Source organism: Prionailurus viverrinus, chromosome B3 (assembly GCF_022837055.1).
Source record: "Prionailurus viverrinus isolate Anna chromosome B3, UM_Priviv_1.0, whole genome shotgun sequence".
Taxonomy (NCBI): Eukaryota; Metazoa; Chordata; class Mammalia; order Carnivora; family Felidae; genus Prionailurus; species Prionailurus viverrinus.
In genome coordinates, this window is record NC_062566.1 from 54,186,584 (window position 1) to 54,212,920 (window position 26,337).

Below are 26,337 nucleotides of genomic sequence, written 5' to 3' on the forward strand. Positions count from 1 at the left end.
TTCTCCCATTCCACAGGTTGCCTTTTAGTTTTGCTGATTGTTTCCTTTGCTGTTTAGAAGCCTTTTATTTTGATAAGGTCCCAATAGTTTGTTTTGCTTTTGTGTCCCTTGCCTCCAGAGACGTGTTGAGTAAGAAGTTGCTGTGGCCAAGGTCAAAGAGGTTTTTGTCTGCTTTCTCCTTGAGGATTTTGATGGCTTCCTGTCTTACATTGAGGTCTTTCATCCATTTTGAGTTTATTTTTGTGTATGGTGTAAGAAAGTGGTCCAGGTTCATTCTTCTGCATGTCACCGTCCAGTTTTCCCAGCACCACTTGCTGAAGAGACTGTCTTTATTCCATTGGATATTCTTTCCTGCTTTGTCAAAGATAGTTGGCCATACATTTGTGTGTCCATTTCTGGGTTCTCTATTCTGTTCCATTGATCTGAGTGTCTGTTCTTGTGCCAGTACGATACTGTCTTGATGATTACAGCTTTGTGATACAGCTTGAAGTCCGGGATTGTGAAACCAGCTTTGGTTTTCTTTTTCAAGATTGCTTTGGCAATTCTGGGTCTTTTCTGATTCCATACAAATTTTAGGATTGTTTTTTCTAGCTCTGTGAAGAATGCTGGTATTATTTTGATAGGGATTGCATTGGATATGTAGATTGCTTTGGGTAGTATTGACATTTTAACAATATTTGTTCTTCCTATCCAGGAGCATGGAATCTTTTTCCATTTTTTTGTGTGTGTCTTCTTCAATTTCTTTCATAAGCTTTCTATAGTTTTTGGTGTATAGATTTTTCACATCTTTGGTTAGATTTATTCCTAGGTATTTTATGGTTTTTGGTGCAATAGTAAATGGGATCGATTCCTTGATTTCTCTTTCTGTTTCTTCATTGTTGGTGTATAGGAATGCAACCAATTTCTGTGCATTGATTTTATATTCTGCCTTTTGCTGAATTCATGGATCAGTTCTAGCAGTTTTTTGGTGGAATCTTTTGGGTTCTCCATATAGAGTACCATGTCATCTGCGAAGAGTGAAAGTTTCACCTCCTCCTGGCCAATTTGGATGCCTTTTATTTCTTTTTATTTCTCAATCATGTCTGGTTGCTGAGGCTAAGACTTCCAATACTATGTTGAATAACAGTGGTGAGAGTGGACATCCCTGTCTTGACCTTGACCTTGGGGGGAAAGCTCTCAGTTTTTCCCCATTGGGGATGATATTAGGGGTGGGTCTTTCATATATGGCTGTTATGATCTTGAGGTATAATCCTTCTATCCCTACTTTCTTACAAGTTTTTATCAAGATGGGATGCTGTATTTGGTCAAATGCTTTCTCTGCATCTATTGAGAGGCTCATGTGGTTCTTGTCCTTTCTTTTATTAATGTGATGAACCACATTGATTGTTTTGTGGATATTGAACCAGCCCTGCATCCCAGGTATAAATCCCACTTGGTCGTGGTGAATAATTTTTTAAATATATTATTGGATCTGGTTGGCTAATATCTTGAGTATTTTTTCATCCATGTTCATCAAGGTATTTGGTCTATAGTTCTCCTTTTTAGTGGGGTCTTTGGTTTTGGAATCAAGGTAATGCTGGCTTCATAGAAAGAGTTTGGAAGCTTTTCTTCCATTTCTATTTTTTGGAACAGCTTCAAGAGAATAGGTGTTAACTCCTCCTTAAATGTTTGGTAGAATGCCCCTGGAGAGCCATCTGGCTCTGGACTCTTGTTTTTTTGGGAGATTTTTGATTACTAATTTGATTTCTTTACTGGTTATGGGTCTGTTCAAATTTTCTATTTCTTCCTGTTTCAGTTTTGATAGTGTATATGTTTCTAGGAATTTGTCCATTTCTTCCAGATTGCCCATTTTATTGGCATATAATTGCTTATAATATTCTCTTATAATTGTTTTTATTTCTGCTGTGTTGGTAGTGATCTCTCCCTTTCATTCTTGATTTTATTTATTTGGGTCCTTTCCTTTTTCTTTTTGATCAAACTGGCTAGTGGTTTATCAATTTTGTTAATTCTTTCAAAGAACCAGCTGCTGGTTTCATTGATCTGTTCTCCTGGGTTTTTTTGTTTTGATAGCATTGATTTCTGCTGTAATCTTTATTTCCTGTCTTCTGCTGGTTTGGTTTTTTTTTTTTTTTTTTTTTTTTTCTGTTCTTTTTCTAGCTCTTTAAGGTGCAAGGTTAGGTTGTGTATCTGTGGCCTTTCTTCCTTCTTTAGGAAGGCCTGGATTGCTATATACTTCCCTCTTATGACCACCTTTGCTGCGCCCCAGAGGTTTTGGGCTGTAGTGTTATCATTTTCATTGGCTTCCATGTACTTTTTAATTTCCTCTTTAACTTCTTGGTTAGCCAATTCGTTCTTTAGTAGGATGTTCTTTAGTCTCCAAGTATTTGCTATCTTTCCAAATGTTTAGTGTTTCATAGTGTTGTGGTCTGAAAATACGCATGGCATGATCTTGATCTTTTTGTACTTGTTGAGGGCAATAAATAAATAAATTTTTAAAAATAAAATTTTAATGTAGAAATTTAAAGAAAGAAAATAATTAGTAAGAAAATTTTTAAAAATCAGAAAATTTTACTATTGTTCTACCTATAAAATTAAAAAAAGACTATCACAAGTCAAAATTTTACTTTAAAAATTCTGGCTAATGATTATTTTTTATATTTTTTTTATTATTTTATTTTCATTTTTTATTTTAGAGAGAGAGGCAGGGGGTGGGGAGAGGGACAGAGGGAGGAGAGAGACAGAGAGAGAAAGAGAATCCCGAGCAGGCACTGCACTCAGTGCATAGTCTGACACAGGAGTCAATCCCATGACCCTAGGATCACAGCCTGAGCCGAAGTCAAGAGTCAGATGCTCAACTGACTGAGCCACCCAGGCACCCTGACTAATGATTATTTCTACAGTTCTTTTTCATTTTGTTTTTAATATAACACTATCATGTCTTTTGAATAGTCAGACAGCAATGAAACATAGAGCAGCATTGTTACGTGTCCAAATCTAAGCATTTGTCTTTATTGTGCTGATTTTAACATTTATCATTGATTTTTTAAAAATATTATCAAATGTTTGATATGTCCAAATGAACATGGGACATTTACTAACTGGTGGTAGAGTTGCCTGAAAAAAATCAATACCAGTAACATGCCACAACCATGGTTTAAGGGGTACTTGCATTTTATCTGAATGTTTAGGTATAGGGATAAGTCAGGGTAGCAGTCACTATTCCCAATATTAGAACTTAAGTACTTCTACATAGTTCATTGTCCTTTGCAGTCCACATTTACTCCTCAAAGCCCCAGAACTGACTTCTCCGCTATCAAAGCTGGGTAGCAGTTTTCTTTGATGTCCCTAAGATTCAGTCTCAACCTACACATTAAAAGTTCTTTTCAAAGTGTTTTTCTAAAGGCCAATTTATTACTCAGACGAACAGGAGGAAAAAAAAATGAAACAAATGGCTAGACAAAATGGTAAGAAGGAATAATACTATGAAAGAAGACATCTAGGAATCTGTGGACTACTTGCAAGAGGTAGTTTTAACACTCGTAAAGAAAGTGTGAGAAAAATACAAATGATTTTTAAAATGAAATTTCAAAAACCTGTATTTTTTAAGTTGCTGTATTTTAAAGACATTTTTTTTAAATCTCTATTTTAAAAAAAAATATCAATGACATTACTGAATACCACCCAGATCAAAGTATCTAACTATCCACCTCATTTAGCACTATCTAAGTCCCAGAGGCCACTTTTCAACTGGTTCCCTAAGTTCCATCCTCTCACATCAGCCTTAGTAAGCCATTTTTTCTTTACATCGGGCACTAGAAAAGCCAAATATGGAGTCCACGGATACCTGAGAACCTCTCTAAATTATATGTGAAGTTTGTGTATTATGTTTGTGTGTGTGTGTATGCTAGGGAAAGGGGTCTCTGTTTCATCAGATTCTCAAAGGAAACTATGATTAGAGTGGTCCATATAATTTATCTTCCAAATTGGTATGCCTGAGAGTAAAAAACTGATGCCAGGACAACAGGCATAAACTGGGACTGTCTTATGTAAAAACATGGATGTATATTCACACTACCAATAGACCAGTGTTTTAACAGAAAATATGGGGCCTATCTTTGGGTCAATTCTATAGATTTATTTAATGTAAATGATATCTCTTCTATTAGTATATGTAACAGAAGGGACTCTACTTGCCAGGCTAGTACAACAGCAGCTTTATTGTACAAAATATTCTTTTGTTTCTTCCCTACTTGGGTTTTCTCTAAATTTTATTTTAAATTACCTGTTACCATGTTGTTCACTGGATAATTCTGAAGAGGGAAGTACATCTGCTTTTCCATAACTGGAGTCCTTATAAAATGCTTTTCTGTGCTATAAAACAAAACATACAGAAAGTCATATTTATATTTGGGTTTTTTTCCTGAAAAATTATTCCAAGCAGTATGTAATCTATTTGCTCTTTTTTTAAAAAATTTTTTTAAAGTTTATGCAAGGGAGGGGCAAGGGAGGGACAGAAAGAGAGGGAGAGAAAGAGAATCCTAAGCAGGCTCTGCAATGTCAGTGAGGAGCCTGATGCAGGGCTCGAACCCACAAACCATGAGATCATGACCTGAGCTGAAATCAAGAATCAGATGATCAACTGACTGAACTGCCCTGGCACCCCAATAATCTATTTGCTCTTGATTAGATTTCAGTTTTTGGGTGAAAATGTTAAATGTGAACTTTTGTGCTTCTAAGTAATACAAGGGCCCATTCAGTTTTCCTGGCCACTTGACAAAGCAAATTTTTAATGTAGAAATCTAAGTCTTTTTTTTCAATATTCTGAAAAGCATAATAATTCAATAATACTTTATAATTAGATAAAATACATATATACATATGTAATCTTAAATATGCTAAAAAAAGCAGAGTGGGTTCTATTTTAAATAATCACAGCATTTTTGTTATTCAGTGTTTAAATAACTGAAACTCTGTCAACTAGTACTTCAATACTGTAATAAATAAAAAATGATATCTGGGAAAATCATGAGGTATACTAAGATTCTGAAGTAACTTCTGAGTTAAAAAGAAAAAAAGTTAAATTATTCCGAGTGTGGTTGTATAGTATAATTAATTACATTCTAACTTTTAAGAGCTAAGTAGTTTTCAACTAAAAGATCTTATTTTTTAACTATGCCAAATAACAATGTTTGCTATATTTAGCCTGTATATAATTAATAGCTAATATAATTATGAAAACAAAAACCTCAATAATTAAAAATTGGGGTCATCCTTTATTATTTTCCTTTAAAAATCTAAAATTACAGTTAGTATAGTAAAAACTTTATTTTCAATTTGTTTAAAAATTAGATTTCATCTGAACTCTTCTTCTTCTTCTTCTTTTTTTTTCATCTGAACTCTTCTAAAAGAAACTACGGCTCACTTAGGATAAGATCCTTCAAATAAAGCAAAATAATATTCCCAAAAGAATCAGAAACTGAAAAGGGATAACCTTTATTATTATTTATCAAGGCTCTAAAATTTTTGGCTAAGCAATGAGATGGAGGAGGAGAGGGAAAGAAATGGAAGACATATCTAGTTAAAAGGAAGAAGCAATCTTTCATATTAACAAATTACCCTGAAAAGCCAAGAGAATCAACTGAAATATTTCTAGAATCTTAAAGATTCCAAGTGGGTAGTTATAAGACAAATACTGCCAAATCAATCACTTTACTTTATAACAGTAATAACTAATAAAAAATAAAATGAAAAAAAAAGCTGATCCAATCCACAGCAGCAGCAAAATTCATAAAAATCTATAATAACCAACACAAGAAATATATGATTCTATATGTAGGAAAGTAGGAAACTTTACTCAGATACAGAAAAGAAAATTAGGGGTGTCTGGGTGGCTCAGTTGGTTAAGCGTCCCACTTTGGCTCAGGTCATGACCTCGCCGCTGGTGAGTTCTGGCCCTGTATTGGACTCTGTGCTGACAGCTGGCAGCATGGAGCCTGCTTCAGATTCTGTGTCTCCTGCTCTGTCTGCCCCTCCCCCGCTCATGCTCTGTTGCTTTCTGTCAAAAGTAAATAAACATTAAAAAAAATTTTTTTTAAATAAAGAAAAGAAAAATAAAGAAAAACAGAAAACATTCTTCTGGATAGGAATACTGAAAATTATAAAGGCCTAGGGATTCTCAAATTTAAGTTTAACACAATTCTCAATAAAACCCCAAAGGGATTTTAGAGGTTAAGAAAAAATAATTCTAAAATTTACCTGAACAACAACATATTAGAAAATCAAATAGGCAGACCGAATGTATAATAGAATGAAAAAAAAATACCTAGCAATAATCTTAAAAGACATACAAGATTTGTATGAAAAAAATATGAAAATGTTCCTTAAGGGCCAAAAAGAAAATTTAAACAAGTGGGGGAAAAAAATACCATTTTCTTAGATAGAAAGATTTGGTATCAAAGATAGTCTCCTTAAGTTAATCTATAAATTTTTTTTGTAATGTCACTAAAAATAATAATTTTTAAAAATATTAACAAGGTCATTCTAAAATTCAAATAGAAAAATAAACCAGAAAGAATAGCTAAGCATTAGGTAAAAACTAAGTAAGTACAAATAAACTATGGATTTAATTAATTATAAAAAATAAAATAAAAATAAAAGTCTTCTGTAAAAACAAAAAGAATAGCTAAGAAAATCTGAAAAAGAGTAAAGAAGAGAAACTAGCACTAGATACTAAATCATATTATAACTAACTAAAACAGAGTGGTGCTGTTGTATAACAAATGAATGGAATATAAAAATATAAAATCCAGAAATAGACCCAAATACTTACAGGGAACTAACCTATAATAAAGGTGGCATTTTAAGACAGTGAGGGAAAAGATGAATTATTGAATCAATAGCCACAAGTAGGGTAGCTATCTGTAGGAAAAAAAGAAAAAGAAAGTACATCCCCACCTCATATCTTATGTCAAGATATACTCCAAATGTGTCACAGATTTAAATTGGAAGATAAAGTCATCATTAAGAAGAAACCATAGCAAAAAATAATGATGATAATAATCTTTTTAAAAATTCTTTTAATGACTATTTATTTTTAAGAGAGAGACAGAGCATGAGCAGGGGAGGGGCAGAGAGAGAGGGAGACGCAGATTCTGAAGCAGGCTCCAGGCTCTGAGCTGTCAGCAGAGAACCCAATGCAGGGCTTGAACTCACAAGCTGTGAGATCATGACCTGAGCCGAAGTTGGACACTTAATGGACTGAGCCACCCAGGCATTCCACTGATGATAATAATCTTAAGAGTAGGAAGACTCTCCTAAGTACAATACAAAACCCAGAAAGCCATTAAAGAAAATGTTAATAAGTATGAATGTATACAGTAAAACATTTCTGCATGACAAAACCTAACTTTTTTTTAATGTTTATATTTGAGAGAGAGAGAGGGAGCAGGGGAGAGGCAGAGAGAGAGAGAGGAAGACAGAAGATAGGAAGTGGGCTCTGTGCTGACAGCAGAGATCCCAGTGCAGGGCTTGAACCCACAAACCATGAGACCATGTCCTGAGCCGAAGCTGGACGCTTAACCAATTGAGCCACCCAGGCACCCTCAAAACTTAACATTTTTATTTTTATTTTTTTAAATTTTTTTTTCAACGTTTATTTATTTTTGGGACAGAGAGAGACAGAGCATGAACGGGGGAGGGGCAGAGAGAGAGGGAGACACAGAATCGGAAACAGTCTCCAGGCTCCGAGCCATCAGCCCAGAGCCCGACGCGGGGCTCGAACTCACGGGCCGCGAGATCGTGACCTGGCTGAAGTCGGACGCTTAACCGGCTGTGCCACCCAGGCGCCCCAAAACTTAACATTTTTAAAGTCAAAGACGGGGACGCCAGAGTGGCTCAGTCGTTTAAGTGTCCAGCTCTTGGTTTTAGCTCAGGTCATGATCTCACAGCTTTGTGTGTTGACCTCACAGCTTTGTGGGTTCTAGCCCCAAGTTGGGCTCTGCGCTGACTGTGTGGAGCCTGCTTAGGATTCTCACTCTCCCTCTCTCTCTGCCCCTCCCCAACTTGCACTCTCTCTGTCTCTCTCAAATAAATAAACACATAAAAAATAAAGTCAAAAGACAATAGGCTAGGAATTATTAATTGTAATTTATTTCACAAAGAAGTAATTCTCTTAAAAGGTAAAGGGTTCTTATCAAAAAATAAAAATAAAAATAAAACTCAATCGATAGGAAAATGTGCAAAGGATATGAACAAACAGTTCACAGAAAAGGAGATACAAGTGATTCTCAAACATCTGAAGACACTCAGCCTCATTCATAATAATAGCAATTCAAACAAAACTAGAGTGAGATACCATTGTATACCTATTAGATTGGCAAAGACCAAAATATATGATAGCACACTGTATTGGAGAAGATGGTGCAGGTGAAAGAAGGGTGACTAACTATCCCAGTTTACCCTGGATTTAGGGGTTGCTCAGGAGACAGAGCTTTTCAGTGTTAAAACCAAGACAATCCTTAGCAAACCTGGATGTTTGTTGGTAAACAAACCTGAGAAAGGCACTTTTAAATATAACCAGTAGGAGCATAAATTGGTTTTACCTATATGGAAAGTAATTTGATAAGACCTATCAAGGATACAAATCTGCATACCTTTTGACCTAGCAATTCACCTCCTAAGAATTACCCTACAGATACTTGCACACATACAAAATGACATTACATGATCATCCACTGAAGCACCACTTTTAATAGCAAACTAGAAATGACTTAACAGTCCACTGAAATAAGGGACTAGGTAAATAAATTATGACAAATTCATACCGTGGAATACTATACAGTACAAAAATGAAAAAGCTCTTTATGTAATAATATGGAATGATCTCTAAGGTAAAATGATTGAGTGAAAGAAGGCAAGGGACTGAACAGGGCTTATAGTCTATCACTATTTGTGAGAAAAAGGAGAAATGAAAATATTTATATTAATTTGCTAGTATATGCACATATAAGAAACTAGTAATAATGGTTGCTTCTGAGAGAGCAATTGGCTTGCTAGGGACCAGTATTTTCATAGTGTCCCCTTTTGTATATATTAGATTTTGATAATTAAAATTTGAAAATAGAATAATATGTAGGCATGAAGAACTGAGGAAAAGATTTTTAAAAGGAGAATAATCAGTTTGGGACTTGCCTTGTCAGGTATTAAGATACGTAAATAAAGTTATATAATTTAAAAGAATATTATATTGAGAGAGAAATAGATCCACAGATTAATGGAATAAAACAGTCTAAAAATAGATCTCCATATACGTAAAAACAACCTATGACAAAGGGAAATTACCCATCAATTAGAAATAGATTTATTATTCAAAAAACCCCGTGGAAATTTCTTATTTGTAAAACAAAATCAATTTTGATCTCCTACTACCATAAACCAAAATAAATATCTGCAGAATTTAAAACTGATTTTACATTTGAATGGGCAAGAACTTTTCCAAGTATAAAAGCAATAGAAGAAATTATAAAGGAAAAGTGATCAGTTTAATGGTACAAAAATTTAAACTTGTATCTCTAAAATAGTATAAGCCAGACAACAAACTGAGGATAAAATGTGACAAACTGGCAAAAGGATAATATAGCTATTATATAAAGTTGTCAGACAAGTTGATAAGAAAAACAATGAGACCCCACACACACAAAAAAAGGGAGAAAGAATAAAAACTAACCACAGAAAAGGAAATATAAAATGCTAATAAACAAATTCAAAAAGGCTCAAAGCCATTAGTAATCAAAGAAAAATAAAAATTAAAACAAAATGTATTCGTATAAAATAGCAAGAAATGTACTAATGTTAGTGGTTATCTCCAAGTGGTGCGGTTGTTTATAATTTAAATTTTCTTTATTTTATTTTCTATTTTGACAAATCACATGCATTAAGTTTCCAACAGAATAATTAAATTCATGCAATTTTCAGAAGATTTTGGGAACATATTGAGAAGTGAAAATAGCATAGTGATTAAGAGTTTGGATTCTGGATCAGCTAGACTTAGCTTCAAATTCAGTTTCACTATGTAAGTAATGTTGGGTGACAGCTCTCTGAACCTGTTTCCTCAATTGTAAAATGAGGCTAAGAGTATTTATCTATCTTATAAGGTTATGAGAATCAAATGAACTGATTAGCTCACAGGTGTCTTGTTTTTAGCAAGTGTTTAATAACAGGTTCATCACTTAGTATTCAGTATCACTAGTAGTATGCCAACAAAAATATATGCTGAGTAGGTTCAAAGTATTTTATCTATGTTCACACTGCACCCTCTGGTGGTTCCACAAAGAAAAGGCTCTAGGTTAGATACCTACCTAAGGTATCTATCTATTCATATCTTTTGTCTATTGTTATTGTTTTTAGATTGGACATATTTTCCCCAGATTTGTAAGCCTCCTTTGTATTTTTTAAAGAAACTAGTTTTTGTCAGATGTTTTTCCCCAGTGTATATTTTTCTTTTGACTTGATTTATGGTATTTTTATTGCCACATACAAGTTTAAAATATCTGTGGTAGTCAAACTTAATCTTTTCCTCTATGGCTTCTGTGTTTTGCAGGACAACCATTTCTTGAAGAATTTATGTATCTGATATCTTTTCTAGTCAAGTGAATCACTGGGAGTTACCTTTTATTTTCGATTTCCCAGTCTTCTCTTACAAGGCCCTTAAGAATATCTTCATGGTCTTACCTCCTCTATTTTTATTTTTCTGCCTCTCTTTACCAGTTTCTTGTCTCAAACAGCATAACAAGTAAATTCAAAGGAGTGCTATACATAGATATCCCAAGCCTTAAAATATTGATTCTCAGACTTAAGTGGTAGAATATCTAGAAGTCGACCATGAAACAATGTTTTACTAAACTTAATTAAATACAAAACTTTGGGTAAATTAGATAACAACTAACTTTAAATTATAACAAATCAAATAGTAGGTACAAAAGGTATAAGAAAAAATTATGGAAGAAAAACTTAAAATTGAAAAAACTATATAAAATAAACCCGTTTTTATATTGAAGAGAGACAGCTACTATTGGATCATTTTTATTTCAGCAAATACCAGACATTTGAAAAGCCAGTACTCCCTGTGAGTATTTGAAAGCCATGGAACTGGAAAATACAGAATTAGGACTAGATTACGAATAAGACTGAAACAAAAGGGGCCTCTCATAGATTGGTTCTAACACAATGGCAAGTCCATGATTGTATTTTTAATTTCTTGAACCAAAGTGACTACATCACAAACAATTTAGAAAGGAAGGGGGAAAATCACTTAGAACATCCCATCCTAATAAAATTACTGCTAATATATAGTATATTTCCCTATTTAGAAAATATTTAAAAAGTAATATAACAGCACTACTCATACATAAATTCTTGTTTCTTTTCTGCAAGAATAGTCTAGCATAGTGGTTGGCTCTGGAATTAGACTGACCCAGTTCCAATCCAACTTTTCCCCACTTAATAATAAAAGTTTATATGGCTTTGGGCAAATTAATCTATCTAACCATAGATTTATTTTTCTGTAAAATGGCAATGGTAATAATTATAGTATCAATCTTGTAAGAAGATGGTGAAAATTAGAGGCGCTTGGGTGGCTCAGTCAATTAAGCGTTCCATTTTGTCTCAGGTCATGATCTCCTAGATCGTGGATTCAAGCCCTGAATTGGGCTCTGTGCTGACAGCTCTGAGCCTGGAGCCTGATGCAGATTCTGTGTCTCCCTCTCTCTCTGCCCCTACCCGACCCATGCTTGGTCTCTCTGTCTTTCAAAAATAAACGTTAAAAAAAATTTTTAAAAGAAAAGAAGAGAGTGAAAATTAAATGAGATAAACACAGTTAGTGCTCCAAGATGCCTACATTGAATTGAATCTCAATGAAGTAGATGAGTTCAATACCTTTTGGATAGTTCTTTTTTGTGATATATTGCTAGTTCACTGCTTTCCTTAAGGTCCTCAATTTCCTTTGGTGTTACTTCATCATGCTGTGGATAGCAAAAGAAATCACATTTTTAAAAATCACATCAATGATCTGATCAAATGTTTTTTCAGAAAGCAAAAAAGTAAATTAACAATATATACCGAGAGTCTTAACATTTTTATACACTTAGGTACATTCAATCTAGTTTGGTGTCAAAAACTTACAAAATTTTGTACACACACACAATTATACTATTTGTTTTTAGGGATATGTGATGAAGACCAGAATTGTTAAAATATCAGCTGTGGTTGTAGTAGATAGTAAAATGTGAACTAATGTTATTCGCCTATCAACTTTGGAAATTTTCCCTAATGTGGCCATATTACTTTTTAGTTTAGTGCCTGGATGGCTCATTCGGTTAAGTGTCGGACTCTTGATTTCAGCTCAGATCATGATATAGTTCATGAGTTTAAGCCTCGCTTTTGCACTGTTAGTGCAGAACATGCATGGGATTCTGTTTTCCTCTCTCTCTGCCCACCCACCCCCACACATGTTCTCTCTCTCTCTCTCTCTCTCTCAAAAATAAATAAATATTTAAAAGATAAGGAAAAAAACTTATTAATTTAAACTTAAAATTCTTGACTTGAAGATTCCTAGGCTTCCTATAAATTATAGATCAAAACTATGAAGTAAGCTGAACAAATTGTATTTTCCCTTCAAAATTAAAATGGAGTATTTAGCATGGAGTTATGAAAGAATCAAACATGTATTAAGTTTTTCAAAAAGATTATGTGAAAGTGACTCAGATACTGGTACCTATCACATAATATATTTACTTAATATGCCTTTGGGAAATATCTGTTTATGTCACAAATGTCCAAACAATAACATAACACTCCTCAAATTACTTACCAGATTTATGCATGTTGTTGCCATTCGATGAAGTACCTTCTACTTATATATTCTATGGTTATATTATTATAATTGCCTAATATTCAATATCAATCAATATCTTGAAAGAACAAGTCACTTATCATAAAATCATATAATTTCTAGAGCCAGTCATCAATACAGGCATGTTCTACTAATTTTTTCATAGAAAAAATATTGGACTGGGTTGGAGCAGAGAAAATTTGGTTCCATTTTGCTAATATCTAGTATGTGAACTGAAACAGGTTTTTACCTTCTCTTTACCTCAGGTCTCTCATTTCTAAAACTGAATGATTAAATTAATGAGCTTTAAGGAGCTTTTAGCTCTAAAGTTCTGGCTTACTCAATAATAACTGTCAAATAACAACCATTCTATCACCACTCGCGTCCCTGAAAACAATATGACAAGCCAAGGATTGGATATTTTGATCCTTAGTACAACATAGCCAAAGACACTAAAATAACAGTTATTTTCAGATGATGACAACTTGGGGGGGAAAAAAAAACAATTTAATAAAAGGAATACAAAACATATAAGTTAATTGCTTGGCTCCAGAAATATAAAGATTTCTGAAAAATTCCAAACACTGAAAAGTTAAATAATACAGTAAGTAGTATATACCTTTCACCTAGATTCGCAAAGCATTAACATTTTTATCACTCTGCTGGTCCATTTGAAAATACTTGCAGATAATATGACATTTCACTCCTTAATCTTTAACTTGTGTTGTTGGGTTTTTTTAATGTTTATTTATTTTTGAGAGAGAGAGAGAGAGAGAGTGGAAGCGTGGGAGGGGCAGAGAGAAGGGGACAGAATCCGAAGTGGGCTCTGTGCTGACAGAAGTAAGCCCAATGCATGGCTTGAACTTATGAACTGTGAGATCATGACCTGAGCCAAAGTCTGACAACTGACCCAAAGTCTGACGACTGAACCACTAGGTGCTCCTAGCTTGCCTTGGCTTTAAAAAGCATTCTTTTATTTTTATAATGCCACCATCACAATTAAGACAATTAACATTAATTAAATATTACCGACTAGTCCATCTTTAAATTTTTCTGATTGTTCTCAAAATGTCTTTTTTACTTTTTATTTTAAAAATATTCAGAATCGGGGTGCTTGGGTGGCTCAGTTGGTTAAGCTTACAACTCTTGATTTCAACTCAGGTCACGATCCTGAGGTTCATCAGTTCGAGCCCTGCATCAGGCTCTGTGCTGATAGTGCAAAGCCTGCTTGGGATTCTCTCTCTCCATCTCTCTCTGCTCCTCCCCTGCTCGTGTTCACTCTCTCAAAATAAATAAATATTTATTTTTTAAAATATCCAGAATCCAATCAAGGTTTATACATCACACTTGGCTGTATATCTCTTGATCTAGAACAGTGTTCCTGCTTTTTTTTTTTTTTATGGCATTGTTTTAAAGAGTCTAAGCCAGTTAGTTATTTTGTAATATGTCTCACATTCTGGAATTCTCTGAGTGTTTACTCATAATTGGATTAAGGTTAATTAGGTTAAACATTTTGAATAAGAACACTTTATAGAAAATATTGTATACTTTTATTATATCACCTCAAGCTGAACATAATGAGAGGTTATTCCAATATTGGTGATGCTAAATTTGACCAGTTGTTTAAGGTGGTATCTTCCAGATCTCTTCATTGTGAAGGCATATCGCTTACCTTTGTAACTACTAAGTAATCTGTGGGGTGATAATTTGAGATCATGGTTTTAACATCCATTAATGACCCTGCCTAAATCAATTATTTTACTGGGGGTGGTAAAATGGGGATTTTATATTCTACCAATGTTTCTATATTTAAATTTTTTAAAGTTTTATTTTTTTTTTGTATTTTGGGTTTTTTTTGTTTGTTTGTTTTTTGGGTTTTTTTTTTTTTGAGAGAGACAGAGACAGTACAAGCAAGGGAAGGGCAAAGAGAGAGGGAGAGAGAGAATCCCAAACAGGCTCTGTGCTGCCAGCAAGGAGCCAGACATTAGGCTCAAAGCCATGAACCATGAGATCATGATCTGAACCAAAACCAATAGTCAGACACTCAACCAACTGAGTCGCCTAGGCGTCCATGTATTTATTAGTTGCTATTTCATAAAGAAGTTTGTCTTATTCCATGTTTTCTTTCCTTCCTTCCATCACTCCTTCCTTCCTTCCTTTATTCCTCTTCCCACCTCATTTCCTCTCTTCCTTCTGTTCTTATTTTCCTTTCTTTATTCCTTTGGAGCATCACTACTGAATCATGGATTCTTTTAAATTTAATTCATTCTTGTCATTCTTTTTGATGCTCAAATTACCCCAAATTTGGCTATTGCATAAAAATTTTGAAGTAAGTCAAAAGCATAGGCAAATTTGAAGCAGAATAGCCAGAGCTATAAAACAATCAATTTTCAGTTTTGTACACATTTATTGACAGGTGTTATTGAAGATATTTAAGAAATGACACAACAGAGGGATTAGTAAATCAGAATCTATGCTGGCAGTAAGGGTGCCTAGATGGTTCAGTCAGTGGAGTGTACCACTCTTGATCTTGGGGTTGTGAGTTCAAGCCGTGTGTTGGGTGTAGAGATTACTTAATAAAATAAAATAAAATCTTAAAAAAAATTAAAAGGAAGAATTATCTATTCTGGCCATAAAAAACTGGGTAAATACTGTGCACCTATTACTCCCTTAACATTAGTGATAGAAGCAAATTTTCAAATTTTTTACGTGAATAATACAATAAAAATATCTCAATTTCATCAATGTGCCAGTGTAAAAACAATGTCAGACTAGATTATATTCAATAAAAGCATGTCCTTTAAATTCTATAATCTGGATCATTGACATTAATATGTCACAAGTAAACATTTTTAAGATTACATTGCTTTCAAAATTTTTTGAAACTGTAGATTCTAACCAAATACCTTTATTTACTCTTACCTTTTCTATCTGAAAATGTTGATCTTGTTCCCAAATAAAATTACCAAGTTTTCTTCTTATTTCTGTGGTAAGAAAAAAAAAATCCAATACTATTTTTTAAAGTAACTTTGTAGAATTTTCTGAAATTTACCTGAAGTCTGAAATTTCTAAGCCAGCATTATTCCACTTGCATCAAACTCACCTAAGATAGTTGTTTAAAATGCAGATTCCTATTGAATCAGATGAATGAGGAGGAGCTCAGGAATTTGCATTTCTAACAAACTCCCCAGATGGTTCCAAAGCATTATAAGAATCATTATTGTAAACTTTTTCTGCTGGAGTATAGGTCTTCATTAGATGTTTGTATCTTTAGGCCAACCATTAATAAAGAAGACAATCTACAGTCAAAATAAAAGGTATAAAATTCCTAAATTTGTAGAGTAGAGGTCCTCAAGAATTCAATAATTTGGTAAAAGAGGAGTGGAAGAGAAACATGTCTAGTGGGCATAGTAGTGTGTGTGTGTGTGTGTGTGTGTGTGTGTGTGTGTGTTATAAAAGTTTATTTATTTTGAGGGGGGAGGGGCAGAGAGAGAGGAAGAGAGAGAGAAACTCAAGCAGGCTCTGCACTGTCAATGCAGAGCCCAACACGGGGCTCAAACCCACAAACCAGGAGATCATGACATGAGTCAAAGCCAAGAGTTGGATGCTTAACCGACTGAGCCACTCAAGTGCCCCTAGGTCACATTCTTAATGATCTCTAAAGTTTCCATAGTAGCCCACTTGCAGACAAAAAGGTAACATCCCTCTAGACCTATGTCGTCCAATATAGTTGCCACTGTACTAATCGCTACCATATTGAAATGTATGGCTAGTCCAGATTGAGATGTACTAAAAGTGTAAAATAAAGTCTGGATTTCAAAGATTTAGCATCAAAAAAAGAATGTAAATATCCCAATGATTTTTTATTTGTTATATATTGAAATAATATTTTAGATACATTAGGTTAAATAAATATATTAAAATTAATTTCACCTATTAATTTCATCTATTTTTATTCACTGACTTCTTATTTATACTAGAGAATTTAAAATCAATATGTGGCTCACATTTGCATCTCACACTTCTACTAGACAATTCTGGGCTAGGTAGATAATAATGTATACTTTTCAATCTTAAAAAGGAGCATGTTTTCACTGAAAACAGATTTCTTTAATTTAAATACATTTTAATGTAAGATGCTAAACTCAAAGACAAGAGTAATAATTTAAAATCAGGTCAGATAGTCATTCTATAATATAAGCCCCATGAAGGTGGATATTCACTGATTTGCACAGTTTTTGAGTAAATTAGTTCGCCTATCCAGTCATTAATTTATTCATATAAATAAATTATTTTGGAACAATTTATTGTTATAACCAGCTCTCACAAGGACATCAACTGTGGAAGGAATCCAATCTTTGGGGTTTCTAAAGCTCTTCTATAGAAATCTTTTTCAAGTTGTTTTGTTTCGTTTTGTGCTTTGTTTTAAATAGTCTGTTTACTGGGACTTTGTTCTAGCTTCAGTCTGTCTTTCTAAGGACAGACACACATATATCAAGAATTGGGTAATAATGCAAGACCTAAAATGGAATATTTAAGGTTACCCCACAAAAGATAGGGAAATGATGTTCCAAGCAGGGAGTACTAAAAGAACCAATCTCAGAAGCAGTTTATTAACTTGCCCTTTATAGGATTGCTGAAATAATTAACATGAAAGTACTTTTATTTTTTTTTTAATGTTTATTTATTTTTGAGACAGAGAAAGACAGAGCATGAATGTGGGAGGGTCAGAGAGAGAGGGAGACACAGAATCTGAAACAGGCTCTGGACTCTGAGCTGTCAGCACAGAGCCCGACGTGGGACTGGAACTCACAGACCGCGAGATCATGACCCGAGCCAAAGTTGGACGCTTAACCGACTGAGCCACCCAGGCGCTCCAGTACTTTTAAAAGTGTAAAGAACAGGGGCACCTAGGTGGCTCAGTCGCTTAAGCGTCCGATTCTTGGCTTTAGTGCAGGTCATGATCTCATGGTTCGTGAATTGGAACTTGCTGAAGTTCACAAAACTAGTAAGTGTTGGATCCTAGCCAGTAGGCACTGTGAGGGCAAGATCTGCTTTTTGTCATATTCTGCACTGAATCCCCAGTATCTGGGTTGAAACCGGACACACAGTAGGAGTTTAGTGAATGTGTGAATGAACAATAAACAAAGCTAGAATATACACCCAAGGAAATGTGATCCCAAGTCCCTTTCCACTTATATTAAATGATGCAAAACACAAATATCTCTGAGAACAAAGCTCAGTAAAGTTGGGTGACCTGGCTGGATTTGGCTAACAGAGATTGGATGACTGATCTTTGCTAACCTTTTTGCAGGCATGCAGGAGGAAGAATGAAGTGACCTAAAGCCACCGAATTTTTTACTTCAGCATTAGCTACTGCAGAGAGATAGTAGGCATGAAAAACTGTAGCATTATCTTCTATGTAATCAAGGCTCTGATATATCCTAGGAGAAACAAAGGGAGATATTTTAGGTTATAAAATAAAGAAGAATTGGGGCGTCTAGGTGGCTCAGTCGGTTAAGCGGCCAACTTCAGCTCAGGTCACGATCTCACGGTCCGTGAGTTCGAGCCCCGCGTCGGGCTCTGGGCTGATGGCTCAGAGCCTGGAGCCTGCTTCCGATTCTGTGTCTCCCTCTCTCTCTGCCCCCCCCCCCCCCCCCCCCCCCGTTCATGCTCTGTCTCTCTCTGTCTCAAAAATAAATAAAAAACGTTAAAAAAAATTAAAAAAAAAAAAAAAGAAGAATGTATTCAACCTTTCAAAAGAAAGAATAAATGAATGAAAGTAGGGATAATTATGTGTGGGCAATTAGGACACTGGGGAATAAGAGAGTGGGGTGGGGTGCAGCCAGGGTGGTGACCAGACTTCTGCTTTGTAAACATAATGGAACAGCAATGTGAAGGGGGGTCGTAGGTGGGCAGATTGGAGGCAGAGCACCCGGTCTGAAAGCTACTGTTACATTCCGTGCCCGAGGTAATGAGGGCGTGTGCGAAGGTGGTTGCAGTGAGTACGAAGGGCTTTTACAGGGTACGTGACCACAGGGTACGTGTTTGGCCACTGACCGATTAACGGGGTGGAGTTGTTATTTCCAAGAAACTCCTATGGTTTTCAGTTTGAGAGCACAGGACTTGGCGCAGGTGTGAGGGGACAATCACGAGATTTGGTTTAAGCATATTGAATGTGATGGGCCTTCAAGGCACCACGTAAACTTGTGGGAGAGACAGCTGGAAACGTAACCCTGGAACTTGGGCGGACTCGTGAACCAAGTAGGAGGCCATGTCGCTGTGTCGGAAAGGAGAAGAGAAAGGTCATTTATATCCCTCCCCGCTTCCCGTCTAGGGCTGAAAACTTGCTCATTTCCAGTCTATTCCTGTGATCGATATTTATTAGGGGCTTGCAACTTCCAACGCCAGCTGCTGACTCATCGTGACCCAACAGGCACTGCTAGGTGGCCTTCAGGTACCTCAGCGTGTCTGGGTGGGAGGCATCACAGCTGAACAGGAAGTCGGCGGCCCTTGGGTCGCTGATGGAGCCCCCTTCGGCCACTGTGGAGGTAAGAGCACAAGGTGAGCCTAGCAACTACCCTGGGACCAAAGCACCAGAGCGAGAAGGGATGCTCAGTTCACCACCTCACCCACCCCTTCCGCCCAGCTGCCTACCCCAGAACTGCCTCAGTTCTCTGCCGACGCTGCGGCAGAACCAACCCCGCTGCCCTTGAAACATGGCGTCCGGCTGCTTTCGGGGATGTGGGGGCGGGGACCTACCGGGGATCGCTGATTGGTCCGAGGTGCAAAGCCACGCTCAATGATTGGTTCTCAGAGTAATGGGCGGGAAAAGCCTGCGGCAAGAAGGTGAGGAGTCTGGCTGGCACTGCTGGAGAGCTGACCGGCCCTGGGGCTGTGGAGAGACCGTTCAGCTTTCCCCTGACGTTGCGGAGAGCGCCTAGTCACGTTGGTGAGTTTTCAACCCTCGGTATTCAAGTTATTGTGCTATTGTTACAGGCATGGGCACAGGTTCTGTGGCATCAAGCGTTATTTTGCAGCAAAACTCATTGTATCATTTCATTTATAAGTGTGTCAGTTACAATCTCTAAAGATAAGGAGTTTCAAAAAAGCAAACCACAATACCATTATCACACTTAAAAATACTAATTCTTTAATATTGTCAAATTTCACCGGTGCCGAAATTTCCGGTTTTTTCAAAATTATATTTTTCTTTTACAGTTTCCACCACCACCACACTTCGCTTCCTTGCATCACTTTTGATAAAGTCTATTTTCCTGGTGGTGGGTCCATTAAATCGAAACTCTCAAAAATACTGATATAAAGCCTATAAAACATTTTACTATCTTTTTTAATGCCTGCAGGTTCTGTAACAATGGTTCCTTATTCATTTCTGTTATTAGCTATTTGTGCCTTTTTATTTCTTAGTCTCACCAGAAGTTTGTCAATTTTATTAGCCTTTTCAAAGAACAAACTTGTGGCTCTTTGTTGATACTCTTTTATGTGTTTCTTCTCTATGCCATTAATTTCTGGTTTTATAATTTCTTTGGTTTTAAATTGCTGTTCTATTAATTTCTTGAAAGAGGAGTGATTTTCATTCTTTTATTTCCTAATATGTGCAGATAAGGCTATAAATTTCCTTAAAATGTGTGCCGTGCCACAGTTTTCAAGTTGTCATTTTTTATTGTTCAATTCAACATATTTTCAGCCTTCTAATGTTATCTGATCCGTGGGTTATTTAAAATACTTTAAAGTTTCCAAACATGTGATTATTTATTTAGTTAGCTATTGTTAATGATTTCTGGTTTAAATGCATTAAGATAAAAAGAATATGGCCTATGCTTATAATCCTTGAAATTTGTTGAAATTTCCCTTATGATTGAAGTGTATGGTCAGCGTTATGTTTGTGTTTGCAAAGAATATTCTGAGTGTTGGGTACAGCATTCTGCATATGTTCATTGGGTCAAGTTTATTCATCATATTGTCGCATTTTTCTGCCAATTACTAAATGGAGCATATTAAAATCTCCTTTGTGGATTTATGGATTTCTTGTTAATTTTTTCTTTATATATATTGAAATCATGGTGTTAGGCACATGGTAATGTTTACTTGGTACTTTCTAGTTGACTGAACTATTAAGCACTTAAATAGGAAAGGCAAAACTTTGTGTGTGTGTGTGTGTGTGTGTGTGTTCAATTTATATTTTTATTTTTATTTTTATTTTTTTTAATATATGATATTTATTGTCAAATTGGTTTCCATACAACACCCAGTGCTCATCCCAAAAGGTGCCCTCCTCAATACCCATCACCCACCCTCTCCTCCCTCCCACCCCCCATCAACCCTGAGTTTGTTCTCAGTTTTTAACAGTCTCTTATGCTTTGGCTCTCTCCCATTCTAACCTTTTTTTTTTTTTCCTTCCCCTCCCCCATGGGTTCCTGTTAAGTTTCTCAGGATCCACATAAGAGTGAAACCATATGGTATCTGTCTTTCTCTGTATGGCTTATTTCACTTAGCATCACACTCTCTAGTTCCATCCACGTTGCTACAAAAGGCCATATTTCATTTTTTCTCATTGCCACGTAATATTCCATTGTGTATATAAACCACAATTTCTTTATCCATTCATCAGTTGATGGACATTTAGGCTCTTTCCATAATTTGGCTATTGTTGAGAGTGCTGCTATGAACATTGGGGTACAAGTGGCCCTATGCATCAGTACTCCTGTATCCCTTGGATAAATTCCTAGCAGTGCTACTGCTGGGTCATAGGGTAGGTCTATTTTTAATTTTCTGAGGAACCTCCACACTGCTTTCCAGAGCGGCTGCACCACTTTGCATTCCCACCAACAGTGCAAGAGGGTTCCCGTTTCTCCACATCCTCGCCAGCATCTATAGTCTCCTGATTTGTTCATTTTGGCCACTCTGACTGGCGTGAGGTGATACCTGAGTGTGGTTTTGATTTGTATTTCCCTGATGAGGAGCGACGTTGAGCATCTTTCATGTGCCTGTTGGCCATCCGGATGTCTTCTTTAGAGAAGTGTCTATTCATGTTTTCTGCCCATTTCTTCACTGGGTTATTTGTTTTTCGGGTGTGGAGTTTGGTGAGCTCTTTATAGATTTTGGATACTAGCCCTTTGTCCGATATGTCATTTGCGAATATCTTTTCCCATTCCGTTGGTTGCCTTTTAGTTTTGTTGGTTGTTTCCTTGGCTGTGCAGAAGCTTTTTATCTTCATAAGGTCCCAGTAATTCACTTTTGCTTTTAATTCCCTTGCCTTTGGGGATGTGTCGAGTAAGAGATTGCTACGGCTGAGGTCAGAGAGGTCTTTTCCTGCTTTCTCCTCTAAGGTTTTGATGGTTTCCTGTCTCACATTTAGGTCCTTTATCCATTTTGAGTTTATTTTTGTGAATGGTGTGAGAAAGTGGTCTAGTTTCAACCTTCTGCATGTTGCTGTCCAGTTCTCCCAGCACCATTTGTTAAAGAGGCTGTCTTTTTTCCATTGGATGTTCTTTCCTGCTTTGTCAAAGATGAGTTGGCCATACGTTTGTGGGTCTAGTTCTGGGGTTTCTATTCTATTCCATTGGTCTATGTGTCTGTTTTTGTGCCAAGGGCAAAACTTTTTAAAACATATGAATAAAACAGGGGAGAATATCTCTTGGTCCTCTGAGTAGAGAATAATTTTTTTTTTGAGAATAATTTTTTTTAAATTTTTTTTTCAACGTTTATTTATTTTTGGGACAGAGAGAGACAGAGCATGAACGGGGGAGGGGCAGAGAGAGAGGGAGACACAGAATCGGAAACAGGCTCCAGGCTCTGAGCCATCAGCCCAGAGCCCGACGTGGGGCTCGAACTCACGGACCGCGAGATCGTGATCTGGCTGAAGTTGGGCGCTTAACCGACTGCGCCACCCAGGCGCCCCGAGAATAATTTTTTAACAGACACAAGTATTAACCATTAGAAGATATTTGCAGTATAATTGGGGTGGCTGGGTGGCCTAGTCGGTTAAGCATCTGGCTTCAGCTTAGGTCACGATCTCGTGGTTTGTGAGTTCCAGCCCCGGTCACGCTCTGTGCTGACAGCTCAGAGCCTGGAGCCTGCTTCGGATTCTGTGTCTCCCTCTCTCTCTGCCCCTCCTCCACTCGTGCTCTCTCTCTCTCAAATACACATTTAAAAAAATTACAACAAATAAAAAGAAGATATTTGCAGTATGAATAACCAACAAAGGATGGGTATCTAGAACACAAACATAACCCTATGAATCAATAAGAGAGAAACAGCACAATGAAAAATATGGGCAAACACCTGAATAGACATTTCATAGAAGAAAATTAAGTGGCCAGTAAACTTAGAAAAATATTCTCAACCACGGGGATAATTAGGGAAATGCAAACTAAAACTACAAGATACCATTATGTACCCACTTTACTGATAAAAATTGAGTTAGCAAAGACATATAGTAATGGGAACTCCCACTTGGAGTGGGAATGTAAATTGGCAGTCACTTTGACCAACAATTCAGCACTCGTTACTTGAAGATGTGCATACCCTATGTTAGCATTTATTAGATATATACCTTGAGAAACTCTTGTTGCTGTTTACCCTTATACTTTGTACAATGTTTATGGCGACATTGTTACTAAAGTAACAGCAACAACCAAAAACAAAACTAGAAACAACCACTTATTTAACAACAGTAGGTAGGGAAGATAAGGAATACATACAACATGATTCCATTAATTTAAAGTACAAAAAACAGGCATAATGAAACTTCCTTTTTAGGGATACATTTATATGTAGTATATAGAAAGAACTAAATAGTACATTTGTTGAAAATATAGCTATGAATTATTTTCAAAAAGTAAAAAACCAGATACAAAATGTAGGATAATGATTACCCCAGAGCCAAGAGAGGCACACAGGGGGCCTTAAAAGGTTTTGATGCTATTCTATTTCCAAAACTAGATGGTCAATTAGTGGGAGGGTTTTTTTTTTTTATTATTCTCTAAATTACGCATATGTTATATACACTCTCTCGTGTGTATTTTATAATTTAATTTTTAAAAATAATCAAGAAAGTAAGTCAACTTAGGAGGATTTTTTTTTAACGTTTATTTATTTTTGAGACAGAGAGAGACAGAGCATGAATGGGAGAGGGTCAGAGAGAGGGAGACACAGAATCTGAAACAGGCTCCAGGCTCTGAGCTGTCAGCACGGAGCCCGACGCAGGGCTCGAACTCACGGACCGCGAGATCATGACCCCAGCCGAAGTCAGCCGCTTAACCAACTGAGCCACCCAGGCGCCCCAGGAGGATTTTATCTAAAGTAGTTAAACAGATACTTGGCATTAAGTAAATCACATTTACTCATCTGAAAAATAAGTTTGTCCAGAGCATCTTTTCCTTGGAAATACTTGGTAATCCAGTATTACTAACTTTTTCTTCTCCTGTATCATAACTACATTATACAGCTGTGCAATGATATCGCCACTGCTATTTTAAAAGTCAGTTAGTCACAGAAAAGTGCAAGGTGTTCTCCTTTTAAGGTTCTCACCTCAGTGAATCCTAACATACTGACTTTACCTTCTACTTTACCTTCTACTTCATATTTTGTTACTAGCAGTCTCATTTGTAGCCTGGGATAAAACAATATAGCCCTAATCACACCTCTCAGTGAATAACATTCAGAATCTCTTTCTAGCAGGGAAGTCTCATATTGGTGTTTTATGATTCATACTCATAGAAGGTTTTAATTATAATCTGAGTTCTACATAGAAGGATTGTTCAAATTATTCAGTACAGAATAACCAATTGTCTGGGGAAACTGGGAAAATAAATTTGTGTTATCTATGTTAAGATAAATGCTGGAGAGTTGAGGTAGTATGTTAGAAAAAGTATTAAAGTGAATACTTATAGATAGTGGAAAATGTGTATACACCTGTGGTCTATCCTTTGAAAAAAATATTCATTTTTTCTTTCTCTTTTTTAAAAAACAGCTTTACTTTATTGTGGTATAACATACATTCCATAAAATCTGCCCATTATTAGTGTACTGTTCACTAATTTCTAGTATATTTATATAACTCTGCCACCATCACCACAAAAAAAACATTTTTAAGAAATATATTTTCCAAATTCAGATTAGAATTTTAATTCATTCCTAGTCATCTTTTATTATCTCCAACGTAAGTGTAACTTTTCTTTAGAATTTTCTCCTTCTATTTTGGTAAATATTGACCTTCCCTTTCTCCGAATTCTATAGTACTTGTCTATCCCCAAGGACAGACTTCAGATACCAATGATCTAGAACTCTATATATGACTTAATGGATAGGAGCTAGGCCCCATTTTATCCCTCAAACTCTTTGTCATACTAATTGAAATTCTCTACCACTGTGTCTAAAATCCTATCATTAGAAAACTTTACTGCTTGGGCACCTGGGTGGCCTAGTCAGTTAAGCATCAGACTCTTGATTTCAGCTCAGGTCATGATCTCATGGTTTGTGAGTTGGAACCCTAAGTCAGGCTCTGTTCCAACAGCATGGAGCCTGTTTGGGATTCTCCCTCCCTCCCTTCCTCTCTAAATAAATAAATAAATAAATAAATAAATAAATAAATAAAAACATTTAAAAAAAGAATTACTTTTTAAAAAAGGAAATATTTACTTCTTGAATATGGACTATATATTAGCTAGTAAGTAGTACCATGTCAATGTTAAATTTTCTGAATATGATAATTTAGTACTGTGTTTATATAAAAGAGTACCTTGGGGGCACCTGGCTGTCTTAGTTAGAGTATGTGACTCTTGGTCTCGGGATTGTGAGTTCAAGCCCCACATTGGGCAAAGAGCTTACTTTAAAAAAAAAAAAAAAAAAAAAAAGAGAGTGTCTTGGTTTGTAGGAGATACTTGCTGAAGTATTTAGGAATAAGAGTCCTAATGCCTGTAACTTAATCTGAAGTTGCTCAGCAATAATAACATTAGCCATACTATACACTATACACCCAAAATCATATGGGATGGATGTGAGGGAGAGTGAATAAGAAAATGTGGCAAAATACTAATAATTGATAAATCTGGGTGGAGAATATAGGAGAGTTTATCATACAAATGTGCAGTTTTTCTATAAGTTTGAATTTTTCTTTTTTTAAAAATTTTTTTAATGTTTATTTTTGAGAGAGAGAGAGAGAGAGAGAGAGAGAGTGTGTGTGTGTGTGTGTGTGTGTGTGTGTGCGCAAGTGGGGGAGGGGGAGAAAGAGAGGGGGACAGAGGATCCAAAGTGGACTCCATACTGACAGCAGGAGCCTAATGTGGGGCTCGAACTCACAAACTGTGAGATCATGATCTGAGCCGAAGTCAGACATTCAACCAACTGAACCACCCAGGTGCCCCCCATGAATTTTTCTTAAAAAAATTTTTTTTAATGTTTATTTATTTTTGACAGAGAGAGAGAGA

General features: G+C 36.0%; 1 protein-coding gene across 2 annotated transcripts in view; it reads right to left on the bottom strand.

Moving 5' to 3' along the window:
• Nucleotides 1-19,619, bottom strand: part of TERB2 (telomere repeat binding bouquet formation protein 2) — a 35,556-nt gene extending 15,937 nt beyond the window's left edge. For both annotated transcript variants that reach the window (XM_047861342.1, XM_047861341.1), the window contains exons 1-6: nt 19,544-19,619; nt 19,348-19,429; nt 18,191-18,330; nt 15,809-15,870; nt 11,932-12,017; nt 4,283-4,371 (exon numbers count right to left, since the gene is read on the bottom strand). In XM_047861342.1, the coding sequence (XP_047717298.1) occupies nt 4,283-4,371; nt 11,932-12,017; nt 15,809-15,870; nt 18,191-18,330; nt 19,348-19,429; nt 19,544-19,607 (523 nt within the window). In that variant the 5' untranslated portion in view covers nt 19,608-19,619. The remainder of the gene's footprint in view (nt 1-4,282; nt 4,372-11,931; nt 12,018-15,808; nt 15,871-18,190; nt 18,331-19,347; nt 19,430-19,543) is intronic.
• Nucleotides 19,620-26,337: the final 6,718 nt, after the last annotated feature.